The following is a 15,105-nucleotide window of genomic DNA, read 5'->3' on the forward strand; positions in this document are numbered from 1 at the left end:
CAGAATAAACACATATACCTGACCTCCCAACCACCACCCCTACCGCTAAGAAGCAGCTATCGTGCAACTGCCACACCGGCTGCACACATATCCGGTGCACCCACGCACCTTATGACTCTCTCCCTCTACTGACTTGAACTACGGTTCCCAAGGGCTTTCCAACCTACCAGCACTTTGAGATCATACCATTGATACATAAGGCGCTATATAAATGCCAAGTAACATAACAGTTTTTATCGGGAGAAGCTTGCTTATACAAGGTACATTTGCCAGCTGGTTTAACACCTTTGGAAAATGTTACTACCATACGAGTGGGCCGTTTGTTAAAAAAGTACCAGGGCCTCCTGCGGCGGGAGGAAGGGTACTGGCAGATGCTGGAGCCACGATACTGAGGCATATGGGAAGCCCCTGGAGAAAAAGCCAAAACCCCTAGCGAAAAGGAACTGCAGCACCAAGAGGAGAGACTGCCAAGGATCCGTGACCCACATCCTATGACGAGTACCCCAAGTCATCTTCATAGTCACAGTACCTGGCAACAAAGCGAACCAAGACTACTGTACAAAGTGAAGATGAATACACTGGTCTGGGGTCCTCACCCATATGATTGGGAGCTTGTGCGAGTGGTGAACTTTTGAAGTGCAAACCAAGCCAGACGAAGGAAGGCATTCCATCTAGTAATATTGAACTGTGCAAGCCTGAAGTACCTGGGGGAAGGGAGTCATTCCGCCCAGCCCTTAAGCCAAGACACCTCCGGAGAAGGAAACAATTCCTCCTGGTGTCTTCCCCAAAGATTGTGCATCGTGAAACCAATCATAAGACCCGCAGAAGAGAGTCATAACCTCGTCACAATCGCCAGGAATCCAATAGTGAAGCAAATAAGGAATGATGTTTGAGCTGGAACTTGCATTGGCACTGAAACTTTACAGCACCGCAAGCTGAAACTTTGTTTCCCTGGATGGGGACCGAGACCTGGAGAAGGGAGTCATTCTCACATGCAAAATTCCTACTACGATTTAACGATGGCTCATTGTCCAGAGGAATGGAGTCCTCCTCCTGGACAAGAAGAACCACAGCCCATATTTACTTGGACATTGACTGATTCCTCAATTCCTTATTAGAGGCAAGGAAACCCCTTTTAGGATTAGGAAGAGCTAGGTTTGCTTTTTATTTTTGTTTTGATAAAAGTCTTTGCCAATCACCATTGTGTTTGACTCCTTCACCCTTACACGGCATTGAAGACTTTTTAAATGACAGTGCTAGTCAGGATCCACATCCATTAAGTTGGTTACATCATCTTATTGGGTCGCCCTCACCACAAGGATCAGGCTAGTTATTTTTCAAAGGAAGATCCTTTTTCACATGGGTCAAGACATCATGGTCCCTTATACCCACTTTTTACACTGGATATGGAACAGGGGTTGGGTGAGAGGATGGGACGGGAATCATGCTGGTGATTGTATGGTGTAGTAAGTAAATGTTTGGAGACAAATGCCGGATTATATTTTAGCCTCCTTGACGATGCTTACTGCAGGGGGAAATGAAAGTTGCAAGCTACTAGCCATCCATAAAAAATAAATCGTCACCTCAATTACATACATACAGCACAGCATTTCTAGGTTCATCATCACAAGCCAGTGGTGAGTGCACATTTTGCACCTGGCTAACCCTGGTTTTGATTTCCAACTAAAATCAGAATTAGTGAACACGCATCCACTGTTTGTTCTTTTTCAAAGGGCAGCCAAGTCAACCAGATTTTTTAGAATACAAGATCGTTTTGGTCGCAGTTATTTGCAGCATTAGACAATCCGTTTGAAGAATTTCAAAAAAAAAAAAAAAAAAAAAAAAAACATGCTCGGTCCTCCATGGCTGTGTTGTGGATAGGTAGAATGTCAGTGGCGAAGATGAATAGCTTGGCCAGATGTTATTTCTTATCTGCAATAATCGCCACAGGGAGGAGAAAGAAGGTTATCAGAAGTAGAGTAGGCCACACAAAAATATGGCTTGGTCTGCGTAAAATTTAGGAGCATCAATGTGCAATGCAGGTTCGAAGTTGAGGGGAGCTGGAAGCTATTCAACTTCTGCTTCTAGCATAGTAGAGCTTCAAACCAACGGCTACATTTAGTAAAAAAGCCAACGCCATAGACTGCCACCCAACTCCCCTTCTCCTTTATCTTTCACAGTAGCAACATTATTGGCGATATGAGCCAAAGCCAAATAGAACACATTGAATAGACATTTAAACACAATGGACAAAATGTTAAAAAGGAGCATCTCCGGTAGCTCCTGGTTCCCCTGCGGTAGCTCCTACCTAGTGGATGATGCCCGACACCCAGGAGCTGGTTTTAGATGCTCATTGAATCTCAATTTCGAACCCTGCAATTCAATTACCTGTGGCGAGAATGGCAAAAGGCCTTTCCAACCATATGGCGGTGGCATACAGAGAGTGGTTTTGCAGATATTCTGCTAGGATCTGTGTTCTGGCTTACTAAGGGGTGTAGACCAAGCAGCAAATAAATACAACAGTTTGACTTGATTGGCTTGAATTAAACGCCTGGTGAACAACCAATATGGTCTTAGGTTATGGACATAGTGTACTGAGTGGTACTGTACCCTGGCGACATTGAACGATGTGAATCCGAAGTATTTCACCCTCAGATATAGGAAACGCAGAACGCATACTGACACTATTGGGGTGTTCGTTAACAGCACTGGAATTTAGTGCTTTGAGTAGTGACAGATGTGCTGTTAAGGGTCTACACAAGTCGTCGAGACATGTCATTTCGCCCCATAAGCTTTATCCATTACAGCCGAACAACTGTCACATTAGAAGCCTACTGCTGAAATGATGGTGGGCTGGTGAAAGGGGTGAAAAAGACTGACAACCCCAGTGAACTTACAGAATGACAAAAAGTGTAGTCCATACTGTTGTGCAAAGGGATGTAGGGAACAACACTGTTAGGAAAGGCTCCAGATAGTCATGAACCACTTTACACAATGCTAACAGTTGCCAAAACAAGCATTGGCCTGTCCCTGTGCCTAGAATGTTGAAAGTGCAGGGCCTTTTTTGAGTTTGCAGGGCACTCTGGCTTGGAGGACAAAGGTCATTTTTTGGGGCAAACGCCAACCGCAATAAAAATTGACATATAGGGGCAGGATTCTGCACCCTGCGCTATGAGTGGTAAATTCAGTCCTCTCTGCTTTTTGACTACTAACCTGTATGCTTCTTCCTAGTATTACTCTTGCCTCCTTGCGTTAAAAGTGGCAGAATGCTAAACCCTGAATGAACCCACAAAGGACGTACACTACAGGCTTGGCATAAAGTCTGTTGTCTTCTGGCATCAGCGTCTATTCTCCATATGTGTACAGCATACCATTTCTTACTTGCCAAGTGCGACAATGTGCAAACTGTACTATCAGCTCTAAAAGAAGCAGTGAAAAATGCATCTTAAAATGGCCACCATTAATTTAAGTTATTTCCCGAACATTGTGCAGCTTTATGCACCCCCCCCCTTTTCAAATCACTTAGCATTTTAACCTTTTAAGGGGCATGCCGAGGAATACAGCCACCCTTCGCCCCGCAACTGTTACTTGCGGATGCAGTTGTGCCTGCAGACATTTCACATTAATCGTGCTTAATTGCAGAAGACCAACTCTAAACACTGCCATGTCGATAATGGGTACCTATAATACAGCTGGGTGAACACCAACAGCCTCAAAATCAACCCAGACAAAACAGAAATAATGATCATATCCAAAAGCGGGGAAATCAATCACTACATCCCATGGCCGACTGAACTGGGAACACTGACTCCTTCAATGATAGTTCATTGTCCATAAGACTCCCAAGTTATTTACTAACACTTGAGTCACAAGTAAATGCTATAATAAAAGAAATGTTTCTTGCTCCTACATGCAATGAAAAGGATCCCACCATTCCTCTCTTTCACCCACAAAACAATCACCATCATCGCCAGAGCAGACAACGCCAAAAGCCTGTACCCAGGAATGCCAGAACGACTTAAAAAAACCATCAGGGCATTCAAAACTCTGCAGCCAGACTGCTGCTCAAAATACTGCAAAGAAAACGCATTACCCCAGCACTGAAACTGCTACACTGGCTACCAATAAGACAGTGAATAAAATTAAAAACTATGTTCATAACACAGAGCAATCCACGGCCAAGGAGCAGAGTTCTTAAAGGAGAAAATAGCCATCTACCATCCGACAAGATCTCCCACACCAAGCAACGACATTCGCTCAGAACCAATACCAAACAATAAAAGAAAAAGTGGAGCAACATTCTTCTCTCACCTGGCCTCAATCTGGAATCAGCTATCAAAAAACATATGCAACACAAAGGATCATCTTGAATTCAGAAAACTACTAAAAACTTGGCTCTTTGCCCGAGAAATAGGAGGAAACTACTAGGAAGCATAGACCCAACAGGAAACAAGAATCCCAGGGAGCAAACCATGACCCATAAATGAATCTTCCCTAACCAGACGGCAGGGGGGAGGAGGGGATGGGGAGTGGCGGGGGGTGTAGGGGAAGACGGGTGTGGACCACCCATATCCACATACCACTAATCCACAGAGGAAGCCTACGTAGGTAAGATCCCCACTTAGGATGAGCAAGGACCCGAATTCTCCAACCTAAACATCCAACCCCCAGGGGTGGGGGGCAGGGGAGGACACGCCAGCATAAGCCAGGTACACATACCACTGGAGTAACTGACACTACTCAACAGGCCCGACAACTAGGCGGACAAACTACAATTCCGAGCACACAAGATAATCATAGTTGTTGATCACAGAAACGCAAAGAGGTAAGGAAAACCTGGTAACCCAATTCTCAACTTTTCACATACACTTCTCATACAGAAACTCACAACCACCCCTCAGCACAGCAATCCACACTACTTCCCCCACATGCACTGGTCACCTGGCTACTCTCTGAATTCGGGCCCAGCTCCCTGCCCATCGAGTTGCACACCTACACTGCCTCCTGGCAACCCCTGCACTTTGGGTCTATATCTGTATCCCTACAGTCCCCTTACTTGTCACCTGCTGTCTGCACTACTTGTGTTTTATCCTTTGTACTGCACTCTCCCATCCTCCCCCTATCATGCACTTAGGTCTAGTAAGATCGTTGTCTTTTGTCCTCCCCGTTTCCCCTCACCTGCCTCGTCGCGCCTTGAATCACTTGTGTATAAGCGCGCGTTATAAAAAACTATCATATCAACAACACATAACCCGGCACAACTGCACATGGGAATTTGCACAGACCCGAAAAATCGCACTTAAGCTCTGCGAACAGTGCAAACCGAACTGAATCTGCCAACAGGACATCACAACTCTCACTTTACCATTCCCACTACACCCTACTAATTCCCCCCATTCTTCACACTCTCCTTTTCAGATCTGCAAGAGCACCCGGGGACCACTGTGGCGACAGTGCGCGGTACAAACACCTTTAACATTAAACTACTCGAAAAGCATAAATGGCAGTTCTCGGGGTGCACAGTGTTTATTTCTCAAAGAGTAACTTGTCAACAAACATAAATGCACATTATGCACTACACTTCAAGGTACAAGCTTGCAACTTCACGTCCAACCCTTGCAGTCATCATTCACAATTGGACCCTCCTCTCAATACATGGCCAAGAAATCGGACATGCAGATTGAGCAACCCCCATCTATCACCACCTACTTCGATCCTCCCTATGTGCCCTGCTGCCTACTGAATTCACGTTTCACACATTAAACACTTCCGTCGGTCTTCTCAGACATCTGGAACTGCAGTCCCAGTATTAAGTTCTTGGGATTGGTCTTGGTATGGTAAGAAAAATGTAGTCTTTGCCAACAAGCCTCATGCTTCAGTGGCATCCATAAGCTCATTACGCAAGCACACACACACACACATTACAAGTACTACCAACTGAGTAGTACGAAACTGCCGCTGATGTTGCAGTTTTGGTCTAGCAACAGCATTCAGAGAACTGCTTTGTAGCACTGGTGGGAGGTAGCAGAGGACACCCACTATAGCATGAGCCCAGGAGAGTAGAGCTGCGGTCACCATCATTAGGAACCAAGTGTAAGTGAGGTCAGTGGGCAGAGAGAGGGTAGGGACATTTAACAGAATCTAGTGGACTCAGGGCTCCAAATAAGGTGCGTACCAGGCCTTTTTACGCATGAAAATCTTGTAAATATGACTGCTTTATTATTTCCCTGTGCAAATTTACACACAGGTTTAGAGAAGAGGGCAGTGCAAAGGTCAGGTTACTTGACAGAAACCAGAAGGCTCCTTTGATTTTTATCTACATGGATGTAATTGCAAGCCACCTCTGAAACAGAATGTATTTCTCTGAAGCCTTTCAAAAAAAGAAACTGCACACTGAAAAAATGAATGGTTTTTTTCCATTCAGCATTCAGCTTCAGAAGCACTGTGCATACTTTCCTAAAATTTTAGGATTGTATGATTAATAAGATGGAAAACTAAGTTTCAATTGAGAATTCATATTTTAATAGCAAATTATGTTTTTTTTACGGTGAACGCAAATCAGTATTGCACAATTGTATTTTTCAGAGTTCCGGTGCTATGTGCATAATCATGCAGAGGCAGATCATTTTAACACTTAAATTTACACTCTAATTATAAAAACAGTGTGTAAAATGATGACAGTATAGTTTACATCCATTCAAACTTGCAGTCAATGGGGAACATTACTATAAATGGTCAGTGGCAGCAGAGTCTTTGCTCAAGGGTGAGTGATTGTCATTACATCAATCACAGGTGTTCTAGCCTCTCAAATCTTCAAGGCTACATTTAAAACCCGACTCTCCAAGAAGTGCAAGCGCTGTTCAAAAACAAAGGAAAGTTACATTGGTAATTGAAATAGAAACTCAGCAAAACCTGTCCCTGTGATAATCCAGATAGGCATTTAACTTTATATAGCGCTTCATGAACGGTTCGTCCAACATCTAGGTATTGTGATGATTATACCTCAGTCGATAGTTAACCGACCTCTGAAGGGTGTTAGCCAATAAGATAGCTCAGACGGTTGAGTAATTGTTGCTGCAATCTGTGCATGATCTGTGGGTGACAGGTTTGGATCCTGGCCAGGCCCACTCAGCCTTTCATCCTCTCAAGGTTGATAAAGTAGTATTGACTTTGGTTTGATGATAATTGTGATAAATATGTTCTATGTACAGCGCTTTGCCAAAAGCGCTATATATTTGACCATTAGATTAGATATAGAATTTAGCATGGAGCCTGTGCCTCTCTGCACTGTTGTATCATAACATTGGCATACCATTAGGTAGTATAATGACTCCAGGAAATTAAGACTTTCATTAAACATCAAAAGACAATTCTGCTATCGAACCTCAAAACAATTCAGGTTTGCTTTACTGTGTAATTGGCTAGGTTTTTTTATTTCCACATTTAAATATATACAGGAGAGATCAAATGGCCAGACCTTAGAGAAATAATGAAAGGTGTATTCTGTCACAATGCAGAAAAGCTTAATGGTAATTATTTCCATATAGTTTTTGCACACGTCGGCTGGATGTCACATACATTTTACTCTTGCAAAAGAGAAAAAGTAATTGTTACCCTCTTAAAATCACATTTACCCTCAAAGTTTAAAAATAGGGAGTAAAATACTCCCACCTCAAAATCTTATCTGGAGGACTGAGTGGACTGCAGCCCTGAAACTCCCTCTGTTAGGGAAGGTGTGAAACAGCAGGACAATTTCCTACCAATCCAGCCGCTGTCATCAGCGACTGGATTCATGGGACAGGAGCAAGAAGGATAAGGCAGAAAATAATACATTAGCTAACATGCCTACCACAGTAGTTTAATTTCCTGGCGGCTACACCAAATTATGGGTTGGGGACCCAAGGTGGAAAGGGGTCTTCGAATAGCCTGCAGCACTAATAATAATAATAACTAGGTGAGAGCCAGGAGTTGGATCAGGTGAGGCAAGCCATTCTAAAGAGGACAGTTTTTTCTGAAACTGGGAGGTGATTTTCATGACTCCTCTGGGAAGAGAAACTTTTTTTCCAGGTTCTATGCGAAAATGCCCCCAATAGGCAAAAAGTAGTTCACAACGTAGTGATTCAGTACAAGCAATGCAAAGAGGGATAATGTTGCCAGTAATAATCGCCCAAAAAAAGCTATTCTTAAATACAAAACAAAAAGATAAATGTACACGGTTGTAGCCCTAACAATGACCCACAATCTCTAACAAAACATTCACAAATCACCCTAATTCCATTAAAAAATGCTTGCCCCAAGTACAACCACTGTCCTACAAAAAACCCTTACCTAATAACCCTTCAGCGGGCAAAAGCATTTTATTTGCAATTAAAGCTATGAAAAACACCAAATAAATGGAAAAGAAACAGTGACCTTAATTCCAACCATCACCAGATCGCCAAAAAGGGCATAGCATTACCCTGACCGCAACGCTAACAATTGCCCATAGCAGGTAAAACGACATCTCAGAGGGTTCAGCACTCGCTGCAGAAATCTGTAGGTGTCAGGTTCGAATCCTGGCACGGTCGACTCAGTCTTTCATTCTTGCAAAGTTAATAAATTTGATTCAAAATGAGGAAGGGCCCTGGCTCAAGTGTCTCTTGAAGTGCCAAGAGCAAGTACCTCTCTGAAAGTCTTTGCTGTGTGCACACAGGATGTGGGCGGTGATGCCCTAATATCACCACGTATGTCAACAAAACTGCAAGTGTCCTATGTGTCCACTGCGCAAAGTAGTCACTATACTAAAACATGTGACATGGTAGTATTCCAATTCAGGTTCCATTAAATCACTGTTCATCACTCCAAAGAGCTGGATTGTGTGTAAAACTTTAATGCAAACAAAAAGCAAGCAAATGAAATGAAACCGCCTAGATGCGTTTCAACCCAACCGTTCTCAAGGATGACAAGATGCAATAAATCATTTTTATAACAAACCAATGTAAAAATCAGAAATTATATTAAATCCAAAAACGATCCGACGAATAAAAAAATTGTACCAAATGGTGTACAAATCATAATATGCGAGTAACCAAAAGCGTACGTAAATGATGTGCAAAAGTAATCAACAGCATATGGAAGGATAAAAAACAAAGAAAAACAAATGTAGTATTCCATTAGCAAACTTGATTGCGATTAATACAATGCACTGCTGCCATTTTCGTGGTCTCCGGGAACTCTGGCAGATCTGAAAAGGAAGGGAGGGGGTTGGAATGGCTTAAAGGGAAGAGTGCTAGAGAGCTTTGATGTGCTGTTGGTAGCTTCAGTTCAGAAAAAAAACAACGGTTGCTGGTTTGTTTTTAGTTGGTAGACGTTGTGGCGTTTGATGCATGAGGGTGTATGGCATGATTTGTTTAGTTCCCTGTTGGATGTTGGAGTGTGTGTAGTTTGTGGCAGTTTAGTTTTTTTTTCTCTCTGCGGCTGAAGTGAGAGCGCGATTTGTTCCGTTTTTGAGCAGTGGGCAGAGCATTAGAGATTTCTTAGTAGGGTTAGTGGGGAGTCGTCCGAGTCATTTTGTATAAGGTTATGTTGACCCATTGAGTTAATAATATTATGTGGTGATTTTTGATGGAATGCTTTATTTCTTTGGGTGGCCAGGTTTCTATTGACCAGGTTTCAGTTGTTTTTGGCGTTTCTATTGTGATGTGCTGGCAGCTTCTGTTCGATGATATTCCCTCATTTAGCTTAGTAAGTTAAAGAGCAATTTTTTCAACATTTTTGTGGACTTTAAGGGATCTTCTGTTGTTCGTATTTCCTATGGGAGCAAGTTCCATATCCTTGCTGCTATGTAGGAGAACGCTGTACCCCCAAAATGTCTGCTTTGAGTATTGTTTAGGTTGGAAGGGGAATGTTGTTGCTGGACCCTAGTGTTCGGCTTGCTTTTATAGATGGACATTTTTCTCTGTAGGACATCTGCTCCCTGGCCGTGGATCACTGTTTTATGCAAAGCGTTATGCAGCAAATGTGTTTTTTGACACGGTGGCCAATGTAGGGTGCTCAGTGCTGGTGTGCCGTGTTCTCAGTAAGTCTTAGACGTAATCTTGCTGCTGCGTTCTCCATTTGTTGTTGATGTTTTTTGATCTGGTAGTTGCATTCTGAGATATATTCGGAGATTTTGGACCATTTTTGGATGGTTCTGTCGGTTTCCCCCAATTCGATAGGCCATTATTGCATACTGCTCATCCTTGAATATGTATTAAAATTGGAAACCAATTTCTTTTTTTACACGGGGGGGGGGATTTTTATTTATCAGCTCAAATAAATAACGGGGCCCCAGCAACAGTATTTCTAATAGGGTTGATCTCTGATCTTTCTTTTTTTCAACCAGAATAGACTCAACTATCCACGAGACAAGATGTGTCCGTGGTACACTAATCACAGGATGTTATCAAGATATACCTTGCACATTAAGACCAACATTGAATGAATGACCTTACGATTACTAGCGATTCCTATCTGTATAAAATAATGTTCTGAATAAGAAGTTCACCAGTGAACTCCACAACGATATTAACAGCTTCTCTTGTTTTTCATCCTTCCATATCCTGGAGATTACTTTTCCACAACATTTATGTATGTCCTTGGTTACTCACTATGAGTTTCACACCATTTGGTGGTGCCATTTTTTACTTTCGTTTCCGTCATATGGTTTTTGGATTTGACACAATAACCATGTACAATCATTTGTGATTTTACATCGATTATAAAAATGATTGACTGCATCTAATATGTTCCATTAACCAGCCTCGACATTGAATTGAAACACATTTAGGTGGTTTTATTTGATTTGTTTGCATTAAAAACGATCGACGCACAATCCATCTCGAGTGACAAACACAGCGATTTAATGGAACCGTCATTGGAATAAAAACATGTCACACACATGCTTAGGTAAATTTAACTACTTTGCGTGTTGGACTCTTGCACTTTTGTTTATAAAACGGGAGTACCAATTTCAATATTAACCATTGTATTCAAACAAAAGCTTTACACCAACCCTAACTCCTATACTTGCTCTAGTCCTAAACCAGGCAATCACAAGCCCCCTAAACCATAGCAGCACTGCATTTCTTTGCTTTTTACCATGGAAAATGTTTACTGCAGAGCCGTGGGTTACCCCTAACCATTGCTAGCCAAGCTTCAATGAGTGCTGGGCCATAGATACACAGGCATACCGGTTTTTGAGCAAGGAGGACATTCCTGTGCCTTGTTCTAAGGCTTTTGAGATGGGTTTGCTGGTCGACTGTCTGTGGCCACCTAAATGACAATAAGGTTGAGATCGGTTGGTGGTTATAGCCCAAAGCGTTCAGAATGTCTTCCTTGATTTTAAAGAGGGTTACTTTACATCCAGTGGTCTTTAAGGATGGTTGCTGAAAAAGAAAGAGTTTCGGCAACTGATCAGGGGCCCTTGCTCCATGAAAGGCAGGTTGGCTATCGAGTGGAATCACACACAAAGTCTTACAAGTTCCCCGCGGTTTACTCAAGTGAGGGGATGAGCCGGGCTGGGCAGTCCCGACCGACAAATTGCAGAGAAAAATGAGCAGTGAGGCCAGGGCCCACAGATGCTTTTTCAGGAAGACTACTACTGAGCATGGGTAGGTAATCAAGGGGAGACCAATTTTATACGTGAATATTCAGAGACAGGTGTGAAAGAGACAGGGGATTGGAATGAGAGGGAGTCGTCTAGGTGGGTAGTGATATCCCCCACTTGTGAAAGAATAAGGAAGCCCCCACTTTGAGTGAAAAAGGAAGCCATTTCTTGATGAAGGTGAGCATGGGAATCGATTGCAAGCATACTGGGGACATTTTAGACTTCGTGGTGGCCTCTGATAGCGTTCGGGTGGTGTTCCTTTTTCACATCAATTGAAGGTGATCTCTGCAGTGTTTATGGTTCTCAAAGAAACACCAAACTACCTCTAGTTTCCAGCCCAGTCTTTTCGAGTCTGCCAAAAAGATATCCTTTTTTTGGTCAACAAAATGCCATGGTGGCTAGAGTCACAGAGGAGGGAGTCTGCCAAAAGAATAAGGTTAGTGTGGTCAGTGGAAATGTGGCATTTTTTTCTTCCAAAAGGGTATTGGCAAAACACTTCAGCGAGTGAAAATAATAAAACAGACTCAACAAAACCTTTTGCCTGCGTGTGTCGGCCCTTGGAGACCCCACTGGAATGCTAGTGGACAGTGAACGTTTGCCCATATCATAACAAGAGGAAATGTAGCGGTCTAGATACCCTGGCAACATGGAACCACGATATCTATTCCCGGCCTCCCCACTTCACCAACATTGCGTTATATCAGGCAAATGCGTGCAAAGAACTAGTTTTAACACAGATAAACAGGGCGTTATCAAATTAAAGATAGGCCAGGAACGAATGGTGTGGTTTAGAGGCTAAGTCAGGACAAGAAGATAAAGATTCCAAGTCAGTCATTCACGAAAATGTTATGCCTTTAGCTCGCTGTAGTTTTATTTTAATTGTCTGCCAAACGTGGGGGTACTTGGAAACGTAGTGAACACCAGAATAATGTGCTACGCTGTATTAAGACTTGAGAGGAGAAACAAAAAAAAAAAAAAAAAAAGAAGCATTCACGCTGCAAAGGTTGGACTGCTAGACCACATCTTTTGTTTCTAGACTGCCCATGCCCGATTTCCATTTAGCTTTCACCCTTTGTAATGGCACTAGAGCTTACAAATGATAGAATGGAAGGCGCTAACCGGAGGAAGTGCCAATTTTGTCCGATTAGTTTGGAGGGTTACCACCCACTACCTTTCAGTGTTGCAATATTGCCTGAAGAACCACAGGTAAGCCCAGACATGTGTCACAACTCAAGCTTGCTGCGCCTACTACACACATCACTCATAACGCCCAAAACGGTTGAAACATGTCTGGGATTGCATGTGGCATTGTGCAGAAGCGACGAGACCCAGCATTGTGGGATGTACTTTTGCTTTTTTGGCGCTGGGACCAAGCCTGATCTTTCAGGTAGTTGTACCTCCTTGTATAACGAGGTCTACACACCAAAGAACATTAGATTGAAAATGTCGCTTCATATCTATGACATTGACATAGCTACATTATCAACCTCAAACGTCTATAGTTCATATGACATCAGCACAAGTATCCACACACAAAAGGTTCCGGAGTCTCCGATACTGCCCAAAACAATGCTGTAACACCCTACAACCTAAATGGAGCTGCAGGGCGCATGGTATCCCGTGACAAAGCTCTGTAATGCCCGTGGAACCACGCTCAAGGCTGGATAGAGCACGCAACACACCGGCGCACAAACGCTACCCCCGGCCCTCATGACTTCGAACTTTGGAACAGCAAGGCTCTGTGATTCGCACGACCCTCAACATGTTACCCTAAAGACTGTTTATTCCACACTCTGCCAGGACAACTCCCACCCCCCCCCCTTGCACTGTACACATCATGCCACTTAATGACAAGTATATGTACTCCAAGGGAGCGCCACACCGGACACTGCGCACCGTCACACAATTTTCTCAATATGATACCCCATTGGTTGAACACCCATGAATCCATGCAACCCCACCGTTGTGTACTTCCGAAATCAGCCCACCGCTGACACCTGCCCACACAAGCTCTGCCATTCACATCAAAGGCGTGTACTGCACACTTGGAATTCACCTCGCATCAATGCTCCGTGCTCCCCAAAACTGTCGGTCCACTGTACCCATAAAAAGCTATGCGTTGTACACCCGACTATGTGGTCTATACACACAAGCCATTGCCCGCATCTCTCACCCACTCATGGAAGATGCACCCCATACCCTCGCCCACCAAAAGGTGTTTATTAAGCCCCCAAGCGGGGGTGGGAAGGGAGTCCCAGGGGGACCTGCGTTACCCTTTGCCACTACACCTCCTCACCCAAGTAAATGTCACCGAAGGAGCCGCTGCCGATCTTCCGGCCCAGCCGATATCTATTCCCGACTCGCAGCTCCATAGTGCCGGGAGTCCTTGGTCCGCTCCCCGGCGGCTCTTTGGCCGTTATCCCCGCTACTTGTCACCGGGGCTCGGTTCTCCGGTCACTGACTCCTGACTCCTCCCTGGACGCTGTTGAACTCTGACCCGCGTCAGCGGTCCACAGACCCCAGTAGCCTCTGACCGCTGCTCCCGGATGTCCGCACCCCTCTCTCCGAGTGCTCGCTTCTCTTCGCCCCGGCCCCCGACTTCCACCGTCAGGCCCCGGGTGTCCCCATGGCCAGCTCGGCCGTTGGTCCGTCCCCGCACTCGATAACTGTCGCGGCCGTTTGCCCAGGCTCCGGGGCGTATGCTCAGCCGCCTCTTGCCCTGCTACGTTCTCGACTGGCTCCAGATTCCGTCGGATAGCCGCTGCCCCTGAGCCAGCTCAGTTCCTTCTACCCGGACCTCGGTCAGCCATACTCTGTGACGTCACTTCCCCTGGCAACGGCAGCCGGGCGGGGCCATAACAGGGGCCCTGGGGTGCAGCAGCAGAGACGCCGCGCCAGGCAGCCTGCTTCAGGGTGCTAGCCCTAGGATACCGATTGAGACCCGCCACCCCGGTTATGGGGGGGAACCCGAACCCGGGGTAGCGGTCTCCAACGGTTACGGGAGCCACAGGGACGCTACAACATCATCAACTAAGGCCGCGACCCTGGAGGAAATGCGGAAATACTTGAACAGGACTAAAAGGTGTATTGCCAAACTGATTAGCAGCACATATTACGTCTTTCAAAGAGGGTAAACGACTTTGTACTGGGTGTCAGATTCGCAAGCAGCACTTGTTAAGGCGATCAGGCCTGGCGTCAGAGCCGTTCAGCTCTTTCAATTGAATTGGGTCACTGCCGCTTGGGGTGGGGTCTAGCTGGCTGCTGTGTGACTGACAACGCGTAATGGCTTTTTTTTAAATGGCAATTTAGGGGTTCCGATCCACAATGCCCACCTTTATTCTCCCGTGCAGAGGCAAATAAACGTGATAACCCGCGGCTTGTCAACCCTTCTTCCATTGTTTTAACTAGAATTTTACTACAGAATTAAGCCCGCGGTGGGCCTGATGATATGCACCCATTCCTCAAGGAAGCATCATTGC

General features: G+C 44.6%; 1 protein-coding gene across 5 annotated transcripts in view; it reads right to left on the minus strand.

The window, feature by feature from the left end:
* CSNK1D (casein kinase 1 delta) overlaps window positions 1-14,458 on the minus strand; it is a 574,414-nt gene extending 559,956 nt beyond the window's left edge. For 4 of the 5 annotated variants that reach the window (XM_069655334.1, XM_069655335.1, XM_069655331.1 and 1 more), the window contains exon 1: window positions 13,923-14,457. In XM_069655334.1, coding sequence (XP_069511435.1) covers window positions 13,923-13,998 — 76 coding nt within the window. In that variant the 5' untranslated portion in view covers window positions 13,999-14,457. Of the gene's footprint in view, window positions 1-13,922 lie in introns of all 5 variants that reach the window. The other variant, XM_069655333.1, reaches the window with a different exon arrangement.
* Window positions 14,459-15,105: the final 647 nt, after the last annotated feature.

Source organism: Ambystoma mexicanum, chromosome 3q (assembly GCF_040938575.1).
Source record: "Ambystoma mexicanum isolate Mex_15411 chromosome 3q, UKY_AmexF1_1, whole genome shotgun sequence".
In the NCBI taxonomy this organism is placed as follows: domain Eukaryota; kingdom Metazoa; phylum Chordata; class Amphibia; order Caudata; family Ambystomatidae; genus Ambystoma; species Ambystoma mexicanum.